The sequence below is a fragment of the Clinocottus analis genome, unplaced genomic scaffold, assembly GCF_023055335.1.
Source record: "Clinocottus analis isolate CAN_PGR_092001 unplaced genomic scaffold, fCliAna1.0.p SCAF_15, whole genome shotgun sequence".
NCBI classification, from domain to species: domain Eukaryota; kingdom Metazoa; phylum Chordata; class Actinopteri; order Perciformes; family Cottidae; genus Clinocottus; species Clinocottus analis.
The window spans coordinates 9,042,079-9,062,447 of NW_027175876.1; the positions used below are offsets into that span (position 1 = coordinate 9,042,079).

The 20,369-nt window shown below is 43.5% G+C and overlaps 1 protein-coding gene across 4 annotated transcripts in view; it reads right to left on the minus strand.

The window, feature by feature from the left end:
- The window catches only part of gphnb (gephyrin b), an 87,481-nt gene that overhangs the window by 51,981 nt on the left and 15,131 nt on the right, over window positions 1–20,369 (minus strand). For all 4 annotated transcript variants that reach the window (XM_068576823.1, XM_068576825.1, XM_068576826.1 and 1 more), the window contains exons 2-4: window positions 9,121–9,199; window positions 726–783; window positions 511–603 (exon numbers count right to left, since the gene is read on the minus strand). In XM_068576823.1, coding sequence (XP_068432924.1) covers window positions 511–603; window positions 726–783; window positions 9,121–9,199 — 230 coding nt within the window. The remainder of the gene's footprint in view (window positions 1–510; window positions 604–725; window positions 784–9,120; window positions 9,200–20,369) is intronic.

The following is a 20,369-nucleotide window of genomic DNA, read 5'->3' on the forward strand; positions in this document are numbered from 1 at the left end:
GTTCACTTATTATGCTATCACCAGACACCTGACACCCATTATTTTGAATTGCTTGCTACATGATCCCATATCTTTTTCAAAAAAGTGAATCAATAAGGATCTAACATCTGCCTCTTTATTTCCCATGTGGCCATGGGGCTGATTACACTGTGTTAATCAGTGGTGCAACACATGTGTGTAATCAGCGAAAACAGGCTGAGGTTCTCCGAGTGAAGTAACAGAAGGGATCTAACGCTCAACTGCCTTTTCCTCTAAGACACATATCAGCAGTATCGTCAGGATACAGTATCATCACAGCTCTATTGCAGTTGTATAACATTACTCCTCGACCTTTGACCTCTTACCAAACTGTATTTCACTCAGGTTGTCCTTGATTCTTATGTAACATGTTTCTGGCTGTATTTTAATACAACTGTCAAGCTTAATTATACAATTTACATCCAAGTCTGAAATACTGCAAACAATGAAACTCAATTTAATATCATTAATGCTCGCTGCTAGAGAACCCACCTCTGGTGTGACGTCTCTCGGAGCGAAGCCGGTGCCTCCGGTAGTTAGGATGAGGTTAAGTTCCTTTTCATCGCACCAATCCACCAGAGTCTCCTGTTCACACACACACACACACACACACACACACACATACAAACAATTAATTGTAATTGAATGAATCCTCATTATGGATTAAACCACATAAAGACAGATACAGTACATAAACAGACAGGTACCTTGATTTCGTCTAGCTCATCTGGCACTATCTTGTAGGCCGTGATCATACCCCCCAACCTGAGGAATAAGAAAGCCATTAGATTAGAAATACAGTTATTAATGTATTGGATACTTTATTGATCTCTGCAGGAAAATCCGATATTGTGGTGCTACCGTTCTATAGGTTAAACAGGTCAGCTCGGGAACTATGGACCTTGTCAGAGGTCAGTGTTTTCTTTAACAAGCAGAAGTGGAGAGCTTTAAAGTCAGCGTGGTCAGTTTAAGGGAAGTCTCTCCTGTCCATATGCACTGTCCTGCTGCCATATACGAGTGGATCAGCAGGTTAGGTAAGAGTCCTGGGATATGGTGGGCTCACCTCTATAGTTCTCACAGTAATAAAGCAGGAAACACCCCTCTACTAAAGAACCACATGCACACCAACAACTTGCAAATGTGATTTTTCCGGTCTGACAGAAAACAAGGCTTTAAATGACAAAAGAAAGAGAGAAAGAAAGACAGTCGAGTGAAACAGGAACGAGAGAGAGACATAGGAATATAACAGCAAGTAAGAAGGAGAGAGAGAGAATGCCCTTGAACATCCCCTCCTGAAAGGATTTTCCACAGGACGGCCTACTGAAGAGGGAGCTCTGACAAGGACAGAGCAGCAGCTGCTGCGGCTGCTGCCGCTGCGGCTGCTGCCGAACAGCGATCCAGGGCGACCTCCTGTGGCCAAATGTGGAACGACACCCCAAAAAGAACAACCCCAGGCTCAAGGTGAAGGCTCTGCACAGACACCCCTTATGTAACTCTTTTCTTTTTTTAAGGAGCGCTATTTTTGGGAGACTACTGCATCATGTTTCCCCTTCGCGTCAGCCACTTAAACGACATGAGGCCCTCCCTCAGACAAATACCCAGTGAACTCTGTGGACATTAAAGAATCTGCTATTCTTCTGCATTTCAGATGCCTTCATCCACACACACAACCTCTCACTCTTCACACACTGAGGAAACAATGAAGAGATCCTGCACCGCGGAAGCAATATTCACCAAATCCATCGCCTCTGCTGGGTTTTTTCAAACTGTGCAACGGAGCAGCGAGGGAGACACGCGAAGCAAGAAAAGCCCAAATACTGCAGCGAGCATGCACGCAGGTTCTGACAAAAGAGGCAGAGAAGTCTGAGAGAATCATTTAAGATGTACTTTTTCATGAAACACTGCACATGCATGATTCTGAGAGCATCCAATAACTTGTGCACCCACACACAACATCTACACACACACACACACACACACACACACACACACACTCCTCGTGCTGACACGTGATGGCACGAGTGATTTACTTCTCTTGATGTGCTTGGGGGGCGCGGTGTTGGTGTTGGTGGGTGAGTGGGGTGGGGGCTTGTGTGTGATTGTGTTCATGCATGTGCATTTGTCTGTTTATGAGTTGGTGTGTGTGTCTGCGTTACACCTCGGGAGAGTAAAGGAGCTGTCAGGACAAATCACCTCTCTCTCTCCTGGGGTTTTCATGCCTCTCTGTTTCAGCCCAAATGAAAATATGCTCAACACAAATAACGAGGGTTCCTTCCCACCGTTTCCTAGGCAACCCCTCCTGCCCGAAGCCTCCAGTTGCTGTGTTGTTCATCGTGAGCGTGTGTGTGTGTGTGTGTGTGTGTGTGTGTGTGAGTTTGTGTGTGCCGGTGCATGTTTGTTTTTTTGTCACTATCGGGGATGCCATTTCTGTGCGAAGGCAGCAATATGTTGTTGACTGGACATTTTTGAGTCTGCGGCATGTTCATGAAATATCTTTGAGGCGTAACGTGATTTGTGTAGTCATGTGTGCGTGTCATGTCAATAAACACAACATATATTACAGACATGTGGGCATGTATGCTTATAAAGTGTATAACATCGGCAGGAGATGGGAATGTGTACATTATTGTACATTATTATTTGTGGATGACAAACAATATAAACACTATATGTGTTTGTGTGTACTACATTGTATCACAATGTGTACACTATACCCAACACATGTAACGTGCACACACCGTGATGTACTGTATACGTGTGGTGTGTATGTGTGTGTGTATAATTCTACATTGTGCATGTTAACTAGGTGTCAGTTTAAGTGTATACAGATGTGTGTATACAGCATGTATACTGTATGTGTACTAGTATGTGTGTTTCCCTGTGTATGTATATACATGTGTACAGTATTATACAGCAGAGTGTAACTGTATTTAGCCTGCACTCATTTATGGAAAACAGGTTAGAGAAACTAATAGAAACACCTGACAATGTAACACAATAGAGTTCATTAGCAGCACAAACTGCCGCCTCCAAAATAACCGTTGAATCAACGTCGCTCTAATAACTCTGAAACCTCCATGAAAATAGGATCTCCATTAGCCGCTACCAAGGCAGCAGCTGTTCTACCATGGGTCCACACAAGCAAACATCGCGTCATCATTTCAAACATCAATCAATCAGAGCTTTGTCAGCAGAATAGTTAAGACATAGTTAGCTGTAAAAGAGCCAAAGAAAGTCGGCATACTGTACGGACCGGTTCAACGCAGTTGTAACGCTAGACAACTGCTTGGGTCCATGTTTACTTCCTATTCGTTGATGTCATCCACGTACATGGCGACACGTCTGGAATGTGAGGGTGGTGCAGTGGCTAGCACTGCTACCTCGCAGCAGGAGGGCCGTGGGTTCAATCCAGTCGTCCTTCTGTGTGGAGTTTACAGGTTCTCCTCGTGGCAGTGTGGGGATCCTCCCACAGTCCAAAGACACGCAGCTCAGGTTAATTGGACTCTAACATGCCCGTGAGTGAGAATGGTTCTCTGTCTCTATCTGTCCTCTGTGATGAACTGGCGACCTCTTCGGGGTGAACCCCGCTTTCGCCCAACGTCACCTAAATAGGATAAGTACAATTGCAGCTGTTGCACGTCATCATCTGAATGTACACGCAGATGCACACATCTGTGCATATGTGTGCATGTGTGTGTACATGCATGCATATACAGTTATGTGAATAGGTATTCATACACATGAGTATGTGCATGAATGTGTGTTTCGGCATGACTGGCTTCTTTGCAGATAGTGCTTAGCTGTATTTTGGTGGATCTGCTCTGAATTTAGGGAAGCCTATTAGAGGGGAAAGGGCCTGCAACATTTTAATCTCCAACACCCATCTATGTCTCTTTCTACTGCAGGGGGTTACGACATATAAAGCTCTTCCTCAAACTGCAGGCCGGAGGTAGTCAGCCTGGAATAAAGGCTTTTTGCTCGAGGTGTGGACAAATCCTGATGCGGGCGGAGGAAGGAATGGAAGATGGGGGGCTTGAAGGGGGAGAGCATGGCAGTAGTTTTGGCCTGAAAGCCTGGACGCCTTGGCTAAATCTTTCTATGAATAAAAGACGAGCATAGAGAGGAGGATAAAGAGAGAAAGACGGGATGAGAGAGAAAGAGGCACGGAGTGAAAAGAGTGAGAAACAGGAGGGATAGACTGTCAGGGGTACACTTAACAAGAGAGAGGGAAAGTATGTGTGTGTCTGTGCGCATGTTTGAGCCAGCTGCAAATCTCAGTGGTTGTGGGACACTTCCAAGATAAGACCCATCTGCCAGGGTGATTTCATTAATAATACAAGCTCTTTGTACAGGGCACTCAATCTCACTCTCTCTTTCTTTCTCCTGCTTTCTTACATACACACTCCGCCCAGGGAGGAAAGGATCTCCACACTCACAGTACGAGCATTGCAGCCGAGTTGTTATAGTTCGTCCATATGTAGGAAAGCTCTCAAGGGGTCACCTCTCAACATGTTAGCTGATAGAGAGAAGGATGGCGGAGGAAGAGGAGGAGGAGGAGGAGCGGACTAGCCCACCTCTTCAAACCCCTACCGTGATGAGAGCTCTGAGTGCTCAGCAAGGGGTTCCACTCTCATGACTCCACTCACAGCCACTAAACAACATGCACACTGCCTCAGAAACACACACACACACACACACACACACACACACACACACACACACACACACAGACCACTCCACCCCACAAGCGTTCTCTTTATTTACAGAATAAATGTCATCATGGTTCAGATCTGCCATTGCTGACATACTCTCTCCCATTTCATTTTCTCTTTCCAAACCATTGTGGCTACTCCACATCTCAACTTCATATAGCTTTTTAAACAACAATGTTAACATCTGTGGTGGTACAAACACTGTTTGGAGCCTCAGATTCATTGAGACCTTACTGAGTCAACGACTGATCACAAATATGTTTGTGATAGCAAGAGAAAATGTATCATACTTGTTGTGATGTTTATTGGCACTTGATCTCTCGCAGTACAGGTTTATGTGTGTGTGTGTGTGTGTGTGTGTGTGTGTGTGTGTGTGTGTGTGTGTGTGTGTGTGTGTGTGTGTGTGTGTGTACCCTGACTGTCTCATGACAGTGAATTTGAGCCCACTGTCACCCATGTGATTGACTCCTGGCTATTCTTGGCTGTGACAATTTGTAAAATTCACAAAGGTTGTTACAAGACAAGGTGCTGAAGGGCAGAGACGTGGCGTCAGCAGGAAAACTCACTTCTGCATACAAACATAAACACACACACACACACACACACACACACAAGATGTGTGAAACCTAAACAAAAGTTGCTCACATTGGAAAGGTAAAGATGCGTACAAAAAACGAATACAAACACAGGGATACCCACATGTACACATCCACCCCTACCTCATGTGTGTGTCCTTGAGTCTGAGTATCATTTGTTTTACCCCCATCTGCTACCCTCTCTCTCTTTTTGTGCCACATATCATTTTTCTCTCCACCTGACACACCTCTGGATACTCCTGAATGCCAAACTGGGCAGACTGATTGATTGCATGTGCCAACGTGTGTGTGTGTGTGTGTGTGTGATTATAGCTCATGCTATGTGTCCTGCTGTGGCCCAATACTCCCTCCCGTTCCTCCCTCCCTTCCCCCGCTCTCTCTCGCTCTCCCTCTCTTTGTCGATGTAGCTCTGTCACAGCAGGGTGGCACATTGAGGGCACAGCGTTCCGGCTGGTCGACCTGATGGAGCCGCTGACTCGTGGTGTGGATCAACATGGCATGGAGGATCTCAGGCCAGAGGAGGTCAGCCAGAGCCCGTCCGCATCGGCTACCATCACCGCAACAGCAGAGCGGACATGGACACTTCCACTGCCCGCCTGAATGTCCAATTCAAGTGTTTAACAGCACCGTGTTTAATCTTCGCTCAACTCTCTTAGTTATGAACTTGTGTACAACACATTCATCCAAAGTGCCTTCCAGAGCCTTCAACTCGGCATCCACACTGAGCTATAACAGCAACTATCACTGGAAGTCCATTCATTTCCCAAAAGATAAGATGCTTGCCAACAAGCATTACATCAATAAACTTGCCAAACAAAATAAGGCGGCCGGCCGCAAAATTGATGATAAGTTGATTTTAGCCAAAGGAAACAACAAGAGGTCTCTATAACTATTATAGTGGCAACATTATAGTGGAATCCAAAGCCCCTCAGGATGCCACCAGTGCAGTCCTTGCCTTGATTTGTATCTAAATAGGAAATTGTTTTACTTCTTATTTTCCTTCTTTGCCACCCTGTCTCTTAAAAATGACATTCGCATACAACTAAACTGCATTCCTAAATATGTTTTAAGAGAAACAGATTCTCTCCCAGATTACTGTCGCAGTCCTGAACACTGGACTAACACTGGACTAACATTGTAAATTGATACAAAACAAACTGCAACACAATTACTTGGTTTTGTTTAGGTAACAATACGTGTTGGTTAAGATGATACGTCAAAAACAAACTAAAATATGATTCCCTCAAAACATAACTAACAACTTTCATTGTATGTGAACGTATTTTTTCAGAGACATTTTAGCTGCACAACAACATACTGACATACATCCAGGTGTTTTGTTTGTTTTACGTTGTGAGTGAAAATACCTTCTAAGATGCACTCAAACAACAATATTTTAGATTAAAAATACCCCAATAAATAGTAAACACTGCTTACATGTCTACTAAGTTTTTAATTGCATTCTTGCTAGGAAAATTATTTTACTCTTCCGAAACACTTTTAGTACGAGAGCTTGCTGGGGCTCCGAGTGTGTACAAAGTGAAGGACTTTAACGCCAAAGTAAATTCATCATGTCTCGTGCTTCCAGTCAGCATTTATTTTTAATACTGAACCAACATTAAGTGCTTTAAGTTGCCTAAACATAAACATTAAGTCTCAATATGTTTCCTGAGACCTTTCAGATACTTGCATTAAACACGTTCAATATCCTGGATACCTTTATGTAAAACAAACTACACAAGCACAACTACATGCGTGTAAAACAACACCGTAATAATGTTTTCCACGAGCTTAAAAAAGGACTTTGAATCAATGCTGGTCGGTTGTGATTCTTACAGCGATTACTGGACATGGCCTTATAAAATACAGTAGAAAAAAAACACAAGAAGCACATACATGGATTCAAACACATTCATGTATGCACGGACACACATGGAAAAGCCCAATACAAAAAAAACTCCAAATCTTCCCTGGAGCATACTGTACAAATAAGCGTGCGATGGATAATCACTCTCTGGCGCTCTGTCTAGCGTGACGCACATGACATGGCACAAGCCTCCTCACACTCCTCTGTGTCATACAGACTTGACACATACATATTACACATCAGCCTCAAAATAAACATAACGTAATAGACATGACAAGCATGGATCCGTCCAGGGTCCCAGAGCCGGGAAACTGGTGACACTGCAGTGATATTGACTGGTGTGATATTGTGACGGAGGAGCAGGGGAGCTACAGCAAATCAATGGCTGCACGGAGAATGACGAGCTCGTCTGGAGCAGCGTGTCTGAGGCCGCGTGTCGGGGGTCGCGGTTCATAGCGTTGGAGTCACAGGCGGAAGCGTCATTTTGAAAAGCAAGGTGCGATATGTGCAGTGATTCAAAAGCTCAAGCTAAACTTATTCATCTTAAAGGCATCAAATCTGACATAAAACTTTACCTAATTATTTTCTGCTGTGGGCTGCTATGGTTGAACTATTCAAGCAGGCGATAAGAATGTACGGGCATTATACTTTTGGTCATGTGTCTTCTTACATTGTGGCATGCTGTGTGTAATAAGTGTTTTAGTGAACAGCTTGCCCTTTGTCATTACCTCCACACTCTCATAACGCGTTAACTTTGCTTTAAAGTTAAAGAATTACACTTTTCTGCCAACTCCCGTCATATACAAACATAGAAGTGATGCTCATTGTCGCTTCTATGTCTCTATATGACGGGAGCTGGCAGAAAAGGGAATCGTGCACCAGCGTCGTGGTACTCAAGATCGGACTTTCTTTTTTTCGAGCTCTCGTACCTCAATCGATTGTATTTTTACTCTCCGACAGAGAGGGTTCTGGATTTTATTTAAAGGCCGGTCAAAACCACAACTACGGGGATATCACTAAATTGCCGGCGTCTCGTCTAAGTTTATCGGTAACATCGTTACTGCGATTGAAAATTCCCACACACGGAATGTATCTCTGCAATACCTTTTGATTATTTCATCAAGACATTTCTCACTTTCTCACAATTATCTATACACACATACATGGCAATAAAAGAGGTGAATGAAGAGTAATCTTCATTGGTTTTCTCTGGGTGTTTTATGGAATATGGATTTTAATTTCAGGAGGGCCTGTGGTTCGTGTTGGACTCGCAGTGGTCTAGTCTTGGTCATGACTTGGTCTCAAGCCCTCAAAGTCTTGGTCTCGTGTCGGTATCGATGCACTCTGGTCTTGGTTACATCTTGGTCTCGGTTTAGGTTGTCTTGACAACAACACTGCCGTGCACCTTTTAAAGCTTCTGAAAAGGTGCAAAAACATGTTTAATGCGTGAGACCTTTTTCAGTATTTAAGTTTGTTTGGACATACACTTGAAGTTCAATTGTGATGGAGACTATTGTTTCCCCCGCGTGTCACCGATCACATCCCTGTTAATGGAAACAGGTATTGATTTCATCTCCTTTAGGTCCTTTGAGCAAATAATGACTTCCTCCAGCTACCGAGAGTCATCCTTAAACAGAGGAGTGCTGCAGCTCGCTTGTTTTTTGTTGCCATGCATGCTGGAAATTTCTCTCCACGGGGCGACACCGAGCCCTGGCATGTTGTGTTGAAGAGATATTTTTAGTTTCACAAAAAGAAGACAGCTTGCACACACGGGAGCAAACACCCGCAGAGAGCCTGTTTTAAGTGTCGTGGATTTAAGGTTAGTTAGAGGACTCTTGAATAAATGATTGTGTGTAGGAAGGTGTTGCCTGATGTTTTCTTTCATCATCTCTGCAGGTTGAGTTGTAATGAAAAGGCCAATACTCACAGGGAGGGATCATGGATGAGATCTTTGAGGTTGACGCCACTGCGATCCTCTGCGAGGTTCCGAAAACAGCTGTCACTCACTGGATAGACGGAGGGAAACACAAGAGAGGAAAATGAGCACAAGATCTGATGAACAGTATGAAATGAAATGCAACGGCTTAAGCACAACTTTATAATTTACCGCTGGGGCAACGATTTGCTGCAAATGATTCTATCTCATAATTGTGACTAAGTGCAAGGAAAAAGGTTTCATACTACCCAAAAACTGAAACACTTTTCTTCCAAAGAATTCTTTACTCTCATGCCAGCTAACTCACTCACTTTGAAACAAAACTGAGAATTGATGTATTCTAGTTTTCTAAACGGGGTAATGCATGGCCGCGTGTGATTTCTCAAGGTGGGTGACTGAACGGATCATCAGATGAAGAAAATGACGAAACACACCAAAATGATCTTTCTCCTTGATGAGATGATGAAAACTAGATTAAAAAAACCAAACATCCAAGGCGCTCCCACCTCGCCCATCTCTGAATAATTTGGGTCTGTTTCTGTATTCATTCTTACATTTTGATCCACATTTCACACAAGTCAACATAATCTGTATCCTGGAGTTACAGTACAGAGCTCATCCACTCTGTGTTTATTAGGGAGGATAAGATGAACCTGACTTTATCTAAAAAAATCATCTCTGGTGCAAGTGCTCCATGATCGTCTGCATCATGTAGCAAATCGAATATCGCCACAATGTGAATGAAGCACTGACATCACCTTCACCCGGCCTGCACACTGTTTGAGCACACTGAGCCTACGTGAAGCCACACCTTCATCGTCTCCAACCTCTTCTTACAAAAGCACGGCAGCCCCTCGACTGCAGAGCAGGTGCGAGCCACATGAGTCATCCCGGTGATCACAGACGGATAGAGTGACGGATAGAGTGAGACAGGGATAAAGGACGGAGACATGGGGAGAGGAAAATGGGAAAAGAAATAACAAAGTGCGAGGAGACAGAAAGAGACAGACGAGGAGGATGAAGAGAGGGACAAGGTGTTTTGTGATCTGACAGGGCCAAACGTGAACGGACACACTCGGGTCTTAAAATAGATTCAAAACGAAGCACCGGAGGGGGCCACGATGGTGGTGGTGGTTGTGGTGCAGTGGATTTAATCCCAAAAACTTGATGTGCTAGTTGTAGACAAGACTGGAAATGTCATGATGTTACTCCAATGAAGTGCCATGATCCATGAACGAGAGGAGGGGAGGAGGGACGGGGGGAGTGGATGGGTGAAGCAAGAATGGTGTAAAAAATGGAAGTGGTATGCAACAGAGCTGGAGGATGGAGGGATGCGAGAGAAGGATGTTGGTGTGGAAAATGGGAGATTGAGGTGAAAAAGGGTGGATGAAAAGGATGGAGGGATGTTTTTTTCTTTTTAAAAGAGGGTAAGGGTGATGAGGAGGAAAGCAGTGGTGATGGGGCAGCACTGTGGAGACAGAGGTAAACAGAGGGTGCAGGACATTGCTCTGGGCTCTGGCAAATAAATGGGAGAGTGCTGACATTTGCACACCGAGCCAGCTCAGAAAGAGAGAAAGAGAGGGAGAAACAAGAGAGACGGAAAGGCTGCGGGAAGGGGAGGAGGCAGCGAGAAAAAAGGTTGAGGGAGGAGAAAAAAAGGGGAGCAAGCACATGGAATACACACCACCCTGGCTTGAGAGGGGCACTGCTGCATAAGTGCATGTGCGTGTGTGTGTTTGTGTGTATGTGTGTGTGAAGAAGGAACTTCCTTCAAGACTGCAGTATTCCTTACACACACACACACACACACACACACACACACACACAAACGCACGCACACACGTGCGCGCGCACACACACACACGCACACACACACACACACACACGCACACACACACACACACACACACACACACACACACACACACACACACACACACACACACACACACACACACAGAACCCTCCTCAGTCTTTCTCTCCCAGCTACCCCTTGATCTAAAAATAGCCGTTCCACTCTCCTACAAGAGGCAGCAACCATTCTGAACCAATCAACACGCTCTGTCAAAGGCATCGGTACCCACCACCCCTCTTTAGTGTGTGTGTGTGAGTGTGTGCACGTGTGTTTGTGTGTGTGTGTGTGTGTGTGTGTGTGTGCAACAAGGGGAATTCCTGAGTGAAGGTAATACAACTGCCCCTCCCTGCTGCACCGGTTAGTAGAAATGATAGGAAAGCGATCCCTTTTACAAAACAATAGCAGGGGAAAGAGTCCGAAAGCAAGAGGGAGAAAACAGGGGGAAACACAAAAAAGGAGAAGAGGAGTGAGAGTGGAAGAGAAGGAAATCTGGCTGCAGTTGAAACAGGCTTCAAAGGAATATTAATGTGATCCTGTGCAAGAGCAGAAGACAGAGGAAGAGGGAGGGAGGATGGAAGAAGAGGAGTAAGAGGGGAAGAAAAAAAGGTGCGCTAGAATTTGTGACGCTGACTCCCTCCCACTTCCCGAGCTCCGCCTATACACCTTTCTCCAGGTAATTCTGCAGCTCTGCTTTCATCGGCTGCACCGAAACATCTCTGGCGCTGTCCTAAAACCTGCATGAAACTTAACTTTGTTTTTAACCTACTGACAAGTTCAGAGTCACACCACTATGGTCCTGTGTCACGGCCAAAGTGAAGACGCACTGCAGTGACCCCTTCCATCCCAGAGGATGCCGTTGACCACAGTACGTACAACACACAGCCAGCTAAAGGTCAACACTTCTACATGGCTGGACATCCACTAAAGGACAGGCAGCGACTGTGAGGGCAGACAGACAGTTGTCAAAGCTTAATCTGCTTCGAGACTACCAGTATATCATACTGCTATTTTGGGGTCAGAGATATAAAGTCAAGTATAGTCTTGGCGATGCAATTTTGATTCAAGCCGGTGCAATCAATTTCAGATCTGATATTCATGATATTGAGTGCGACCAAAGACTGCAAGCTGCACACTTTTGCTTCAATATGCCTTCATTTAGTTCTGAGGAGTTTTGTTCCGTTTTTACTTATTTATTATTTAATTTTTCATCAGATTTTATTTGTGTGTGCCAATTATGATTATATGATGGGGCTAAACAACTCAGAAACTGCACTAATTATATTAACAAGGCTATATTATTCTATACTTTACTAAGACGGAGTATATTAATACTTGTTTGTTTGTGTGTTTTATCCAGTCAATCATTACAATAGAATAAGTAAAGTAAAGTAAAAAATAGAAAGACTGAAAAGGTAGAAGCATAATGCTTATCTATGCCTATCCTAAATTATAAACTAATTAATTAATTTGATATAAAGGAAATATATATATATATATATATATATATATATAAATATATATATATATATATATATATATATAATTCATACATATATTTCATTCAGTAACCTTCAAAAATTGTTTTTCTAAACAATCCTTTTGAAAACGAAAAATGAGTTGACCACATCTTAAACCACACTGTATCTTCATGGGCATCTCCGTAATTATAATATATTTTTTTTCAATTTACTGTTTTCTGGTGCCTATGTCTGTATTGACTGCTATCATCTCATATTTGCCTCCACCTGTGAGCACGCTTGAGTGCAGGAGCCTGGATGTCCCCAGGCTACCACAGTGGGAGGAGAGCAGGAGGCCTGTGCTTCAGAAGCATTACGCAGGGCAACAGCACTCACACATGGGATCTAGCCGCGCACATCCAAACACAAACACTTGCGTACGCTCTTAAAAGGGTTAATTGCTAAGCCACAGCAGAGCAGGAGAGATCGGGACACAAGGGAAGACGTCGGGAAACCGAAGGGAACTGATCAAGGAAAATGTCAATATAGAGGGAAACTCAAAGGAGAAACAAAGGAAGAATTGTTGCTTGAAAGGGAAGAAAAGACAGTTGAGAAAAGTGGATGTAGGAAAAGTATTTTTATGCTCCGTTTCGCTGACGTTGACCACCTGCTCATGATGTTACAGACTATGATGCTTTTTAGTAGGTTAAACTACCTAACAGTATTCAAAGTAGTTAAAATATGCACAACCTAAAAAATGTAAAAAAGACAACATTCATCAATAATGTTAATCTAAAACTAGAACGTTAATAGACTGCAGATCTCCGCCAGGTGTGTCTGCAACGACCTTTGTTGAATCGTGTGACTGAATGAGTGCTACCCACAGTTGGCTAACGCCTCTGTCTGGGCACCAATAGGTTGTCTCTTCCTTCAAACTCCAAAAACAAACACTGATGAATGCAGTGGAAAGCTTGAAGTGGTCACGTAGCATGATACAATCCCGCCAAAAATTAAATAAAACTTGCAGCTGATTGCGGAGCGCTGTGCAGCACTGGATTTACTGGTAGTTCAGTTAGCTGGAAGTCAAACACACCATCTATTCTGTTAGCTGTTAGCAAAAACACCAACTGTGGACGCAGAATAGCCGATGCGCTCAGCTGTGTCGCTAGCGGCCCCGACCGACCGGGGGCCCAGTGCCGAGTAGTGATTGAGGAGTCAGCAGGCAACAGGCACAAACAGGCACGACGGTGTTTTTAAAGAAGAGTCACCTACGAGAGGTTCTTGAACATGCAGCCATGACTGGCCACCAAAATATTATGCAGTTATCTGCAGCAGAACGCGAGATTAGCGGTGGACAGAAACGGAGGCGCTCACTCACTCACAGACTCACACACGCGACCGATCACATGATCCTCTTGGAAGACATAAACATTATGTATAGTGGCCACCAGTACTTTTGCTTTAGATACTTTATATTACTTACTTTTATATTGTGCCATAGGGATACGGTTTAATACTTTTCCCTAAGTAAAGGATCCGAACACTTTTTCCACCACTGGAAAATCTTTTTTATGTATGCCACAAATTATTTTGTTGCCAAGAGGTTGGGCTTTGGCATCAGGTTTGAATTCATAGACTTTATTTGGTAAAGTTCCAGTAATTAAAGTAACTACACTTGCTGTTAGCTAGCAGGCTAGCCCGTTGTGTGATACAGGCTGAGGTCATCTCACCTGTTTGACTGAGAATTGTACAAAACAAAGAATCCAAAAGTGAAAGGTTGGTGTAATTCTTTCAAAACTATTTGTATTTTTAATGCTGGGCCGTATTTGTATGTGTCACTGTGGAAGCAAGATGTGTAAATACAGGAAATAACTGGACTTAAACATAACTATCATAACAAAAAGCTTATCATTACGGGTTTATTTCAATTTCTATCATATTTCTTGTGCGCTTCTTCAGTCAGTAACATTACGATAAATAAAAGGAACACTGTGCAGACAAATAAATAAAGCAAATGAATGAGAAAAGGCAATAGTGAGTAGTAACAGGTGGTGAGAGTCCATTACTGTGAATAAGCTACTTAGTCATGCAAAGATGGTAAAACCACTGACTAGTAAGAGTATGTGTATGCCTCATACATGATACAGATAGCTTTATTAGCAAGCTTCCTGCTAGCCTGAGGTATCCAGGTTACTAATGAAGAAATAAATGTACTGTACAATTTTGGAGTAGGCTTAACAAAAGGGGATACAATATATGTGCCAACAGACCTGAATCAAGGAGGAGGAGCATCGAGGAGAAGCTTTAGAAAACAACACACACAGAGGGAGAGTCCTTCTCTGCACAGGCATCTTTACATATTGTATTGTAGTTTTAGGTAAAGAACATTTGTTTTACTAGGCTACTTATTCCTCAGTTTCAAAGATCATGCAGGAGCAGTTTTACTACCATTGACTGCAATTAGTAGCTCCTACTCTGCTTCCAGTACAATGGGGCGATACAAAAAAAAAAATTAAAACTTGTTTCTCGTTAAATTAAAACTTTGGTACGAAATGAACATTTTAAGTGAATTTACAGAGAATAAATGCAAACAAATACATACTACAGTAATCAGATTAAGAAGGAAGTTTGATTTAACTACACTGGGGTATTCTCATTAGCAACATTATTATTAATTCAGATATTTTTTAAAGGGAAATTTTATTTACTATGTGGCTGTTATTAGCAATTCAGACAACATAATGGTATTCAACAATATCACGATATGATTCTATTGAAAGACAAGACAGTATCAGTGAATTACCACCCAGCCCCTTTCCGTACATTACATTATGGGACACTGACAGCACCATTTTTTGACACGCGTTACTGACTTTTTTGAGTGTTCTTATGTGGAATTGGGACAGAGCGCCGTCTAACAAGTAGACGCTGTCTGTCTGGAGAATAGACAGGAAGTTTTGCTCAAAGTGCAGTCATTATGCATGCTACGTGTCTTTTTCTGATGATAGACTCTAGATGCTGTCCATCTGTAATACAATAGCTTTGCTGGCTAGCAGGCTATGTGCTGTCAGTCTGTTAGCCACTGGCAGAGGGGATTCATGAACTGCTTCTATTCCACTCCATCATTTCCAGGACATAAAGCAGTCAGCACTCATTATCTCCCTGGGATCCCACACTAATGGGGGTTCCCTTAAAGCAGGTCTTCTCAGACTCTCTCTCTCTCTCTCTCTCTCTCTCTCTCTCTCTCTCTCTCTCTCTCTCTCTCTCTCTCTCTCTCTCTCTCTCTCTCTCTCTCTCTCTCTCTCTCACACACACCCACACCCACACACACACACACACACACGGCGACATCTTGCCATGGATCACCAATTTTACACAACATGCGCTACAAATCGCAGTGCAAGACAGAGCGCCTGAGGTTGTTTGAGCCAAAGTCTGCTTCCAGCCCAATTATGACAGTGCTTATCCAACATTATGGCCCTATACCCTGCTGCTCTTAAAGGAAATCTTAGTCTTGGGTATTTTAGTGCTAAGCAGGAAATGGATATCCAATTGTCAACAGGCGTTGACAGTCAAAATGTAAATCATTGTGAAAAAAGTGCTCATTCTTTTTCTCCTAAAGATGCTGAATACGTGTGCAGGAAAAAGTGAAAATCCACAAGTGGAAGGATCGCGGCGCATCGCCTTCCTCGTCTGAACAGCCCACTTGGCATCTCTATTGTTTCCTGTACTTTATCCGCTAACAGCAGCGCCAATGGCCCTCCAGCCCTGGAGAAGCTACGATGGAGGTCAAACACTGGATTGGGCTGACATCTGCTGGTGGGAGGGACAACACCTCTGCACACCAATAAGCCTCAACCAAAGTGATATGACCGCCTCCTGTCTCCAATTCCACTGGCTTGTTCTGTGTCAAATGGAAACACTGGGCCCCAGGCCTGGGATTAAATAAGCTTAATGATGAATAGAGGTACGGACCCGCCTCCAGATTGTAATGGGGAGGGGTAGACATGTGACTCGGGGGCTTTCAGCACCTTGATCCACAAGAGGAGAGGCGAGGAGCAGTGGTGCACAAATACCAGCGTCTTCATTCCATGGCAGGGTAAATTTCCAAATTAATAAAGGCTTCACGGTGCTGGGTAAAATATAGTAACAGCAATAACAGCAGATAACCTAATCTAATATAAGCCCACTGTATCTTAGCAACCTTGTTAATTCTAAGAGGAGCAGTGGGGTAAGCAGCAGAGGCACAGCATCCATCATCAAAGACACACCCAGCAGCACCACACACACACACGCACACACACACACACCAATTACTCACAAACTCTCAAACCAATGACACCACGCATATGCACATGCTATCTTACCATTAGCCGCTATCTCAATCACACCGGGATGCAGATGAATGCGTACACATGTGCAGGGCTACACACTCGAGCACATACACACAGATCCTCAGGCTTACTGTAAGCAGCCGGGAGAATGGAAGGGGGTGTGGAGCGGCACAATGGGATCCTAATCGTCGGGCTGCATTTCAAAGCCTCTCCCCTCTACAACACTGTTTCTAGATAAGATTTGAAAATGCTATTTATATCCACGGGGAAAGGAGCCAACCAGCAGCTTGATTTTCATTTATTTGAAGTCAGATCTAAATTGGGGTGGAGTTACATAATGCGAGGAGTGCGACACTCCACCTGCTACCTCTGAGCCAGCCACTGAAGAGCACTACGGAGGGAAACAGCCCAAAAAATGTACTGGGCCCACGCTAATACTGCAGCTAATAATTACTCTTTCGGCTTAATCACCATCGTTTGCTACACCAAAGGAGCCCGGCTCATCCGTGTGGGTACAGCAGTGGGCCGATCCGCATCTCAAATCCAAACCTACTCCAGCGTATAGCGTGGCCAAAATCCAGCAATCGTGCTGAGCCAAGGACAAAACAACACACCACAACATGGCCCAGCCCCCCTACGCACCAGATGTGCAGAGAAAGAAAGGCAGAGAGGGAGAGACGGCTCTGTTCTTCCCAGCTGTGTCCCAGGAAGGCAGGCAGGGCCCATCCTAGGCCCCGGCTCCTCAAACTCTCTCCCCATCCCTGACTCTCCGGAGAGGAGAGGCAGATCCATCCCAGGCTGAGTGAAGGAGGACGAGAGGTGGTAGGATGGACATTTGGAGTGGACACAGGATTGAGAGAGCAATTCATACTGGATGAGAGGAGGGGGGAAAGGGAAGAGGAGAGAGGAGCAGCGTTGGGAATACTCCAAAAGTAGAAAGGGAGGGAGAGCAGTTAGAAAGAGCAGAATAGGAAAGAGGGGAGTAAAATGGGAAGATGGGGAAATGACTTGTGGGGGGAGGCTCCGAAAAGAGACGCAGGGGATATAGTTGAAGGTGAATTCATAATTTAGAAACAGCACAAGAGTAAAGTTCACAGATGGACATAGAGATGTGAGAATTTTCGGACAGAAACATTAAGACCCCATTTACACCCGATATTAGCATGCAATCTATATCTTAAATATGTTATCTGGATAATGGTGTCTGATCACAGGCTTTTGCCCACATGACGGTTGATATAGGTGGAGTTTGCTCTGAGACACTCACTTAGTGTAGTATAACCTTTAACGGGCCTTTGGATCAATAAACGGGAAGTATCCATGTGACTGATGCTGAAATTATTAGTCAATTAATCAGTTAGTCAACTGACAGAAAATTAATTGACAGCAATGTATAAAAATTGATTACTCAGTTAAGTCAATGACCAAGAAGACAAATGCCAAACATTCACTGGTCCCTGCTTTACTGAGAGCAAGTCTGTCTTTATTAGGACACACTCACACCTGAACACAACACAACCACCACATCTTTTCACCAGCGCTCACCCACTTGTGTGCTTTTTTGAAGCTTGATATTATTGATAATTGGATATGTTCAGGTTTTGGCCTGGTGGATGGACAAGCCAAGCAATTTAGTACACCACCTCAAGCACTAGAAACACATTTTATAGACTTAAAATGAATGTAATAATCAAACAGCCTATTCGATAGATTAAATAATTGTGAATTCATTCATTATTGAAGACATAGACATTGGGTGAAAGATTGTGCTGACCCTGAGAGTTCACTCCAGCCCCAGAGGCCTGCTTTTACTGTCATCTTCTAGAATAAATAAAACATGAGAGGCCGAACCCCAAAACCAGCATACTCAGTCCAAACCAAAAATACACCACCGTCACAAAACACACCCACACGCAATCAACACAGCAATCACCAACAATCAAGGCAGAAAATACTGGTTTCACTTTCTCCAGATAACTTGTCCTCCATGATGCAGTGCATGTCCGAAAACTATCCACGGTCTAATTTTAACGTGAACTCTCCGAGTCAGCTCATATCGGTCACTTCCCACACTCACCTGAACCTCTCTTTTTATGCCCCAACAGCCTGCAGCTCTGCACGAAGACCTCTCGTGTTGATGTTTTATTAACACGGCCATAAATATTGAAAAGACACTTACTAATGACGCCACAGAAAAAACGTTCCAGAGACAATTTACAGTGCCAGTGAATACATGGACCTTGGATATAGCACCCTCCACCCTCATTCTACTTTCCTTCTCCTTCATCTCGTTTCCCATGCCATGACTGGAATCCCCTGCAGCTTTTACACCCCCCCCCCCACCCACCCACCCCATGCACACACATTTCCCCATCATCTTCCCCCTCTATGTTTTTCTTGTTCAATGAAATCAATGGATTGGAGGGGCTTGACGAGCCGCCACACCCCTTGTGAATATTAATCATAAATCACAGGCTCGGTATAATGAGGCTTGTTTCTAGTGACAACAGGCGTGATGAATGTGTCTGTGGCTCAGTGTGGCGTTATCATACAGCGAGGCAGGAGTGTGCATGGAGTGTGTGAAGGCTGGATGGGTGTGTGCACGTGAGTGGATGAGCTATCGCAGCTTTTTCATCCCCCATGCAGCTAGTATGACATTTCGATGGCAGAGGACCCATGGCAAGCCAGCTCGCTGTGGCATTTCCAACAGCTGTTTACACACACACACACACACACACACACACACACACACACACACACACACACACACACACACACACAAATGTAATGCGCATGGAGGAACACATGAGTGCACATGCTGTATAAGCAATAGCGGTTTACTGTGAAAGCCATAGTAGATGTCATTTGAAGTATATGTCAGCGCAAGAAGAAAAGTGACATAGAAGTAGTTTTTAACTGTTACACAAGCGTTCTGTGGTGAGAATAAAAAAATCACAAATTAGCTCCAGGTGGTTTATGTGTTTGCAATTTCTGTGACCACCAGAATAGAATCGGGATTAATGAAATGTTGCTCATGGTTCTTAAAGTATTAAAACAATTGCATTAAATAAAAAAAACCACAACAATCTCTTTCCAAACTTAAGGTTGGGGTTTGATGGCATTTATCGAACCCAAATCCAGCATTGCAAATAGTTCTGAATCGGAAACACTTCAATGAGATTTAGTTATCAACCTTTTTAAAGTAACTGATGTTATAATTAATAAAATATAACCTTTCATTATCAGTGAAGCCTTATTAAAGTTAAAAACTGAAGCTGAAAATGAGATGAGCAGCAGAAGATATGAAATGTTTTTTCAATGTATTTGACACATTGAAATAACAGGTGTAGCCTACTAATACTAGCACTTTTTCATGAGCTACTTTATGTCGTAACTATTATGTTGAGAAGCTTAACATATTAATACGATATGCATCAAAGTTTAACTGAGAGACTCTCTTGTCCAAAAACACATTAACCATAAAACAGAAAAAGGCTTGAATTGAACTTGTATTAGTTGTAGCTGATTTAATGTCCCTAACTCTTTTGAACATTGCTTTTGACTAATAGAGCCTGGAAGAGATTTAATAAGTGA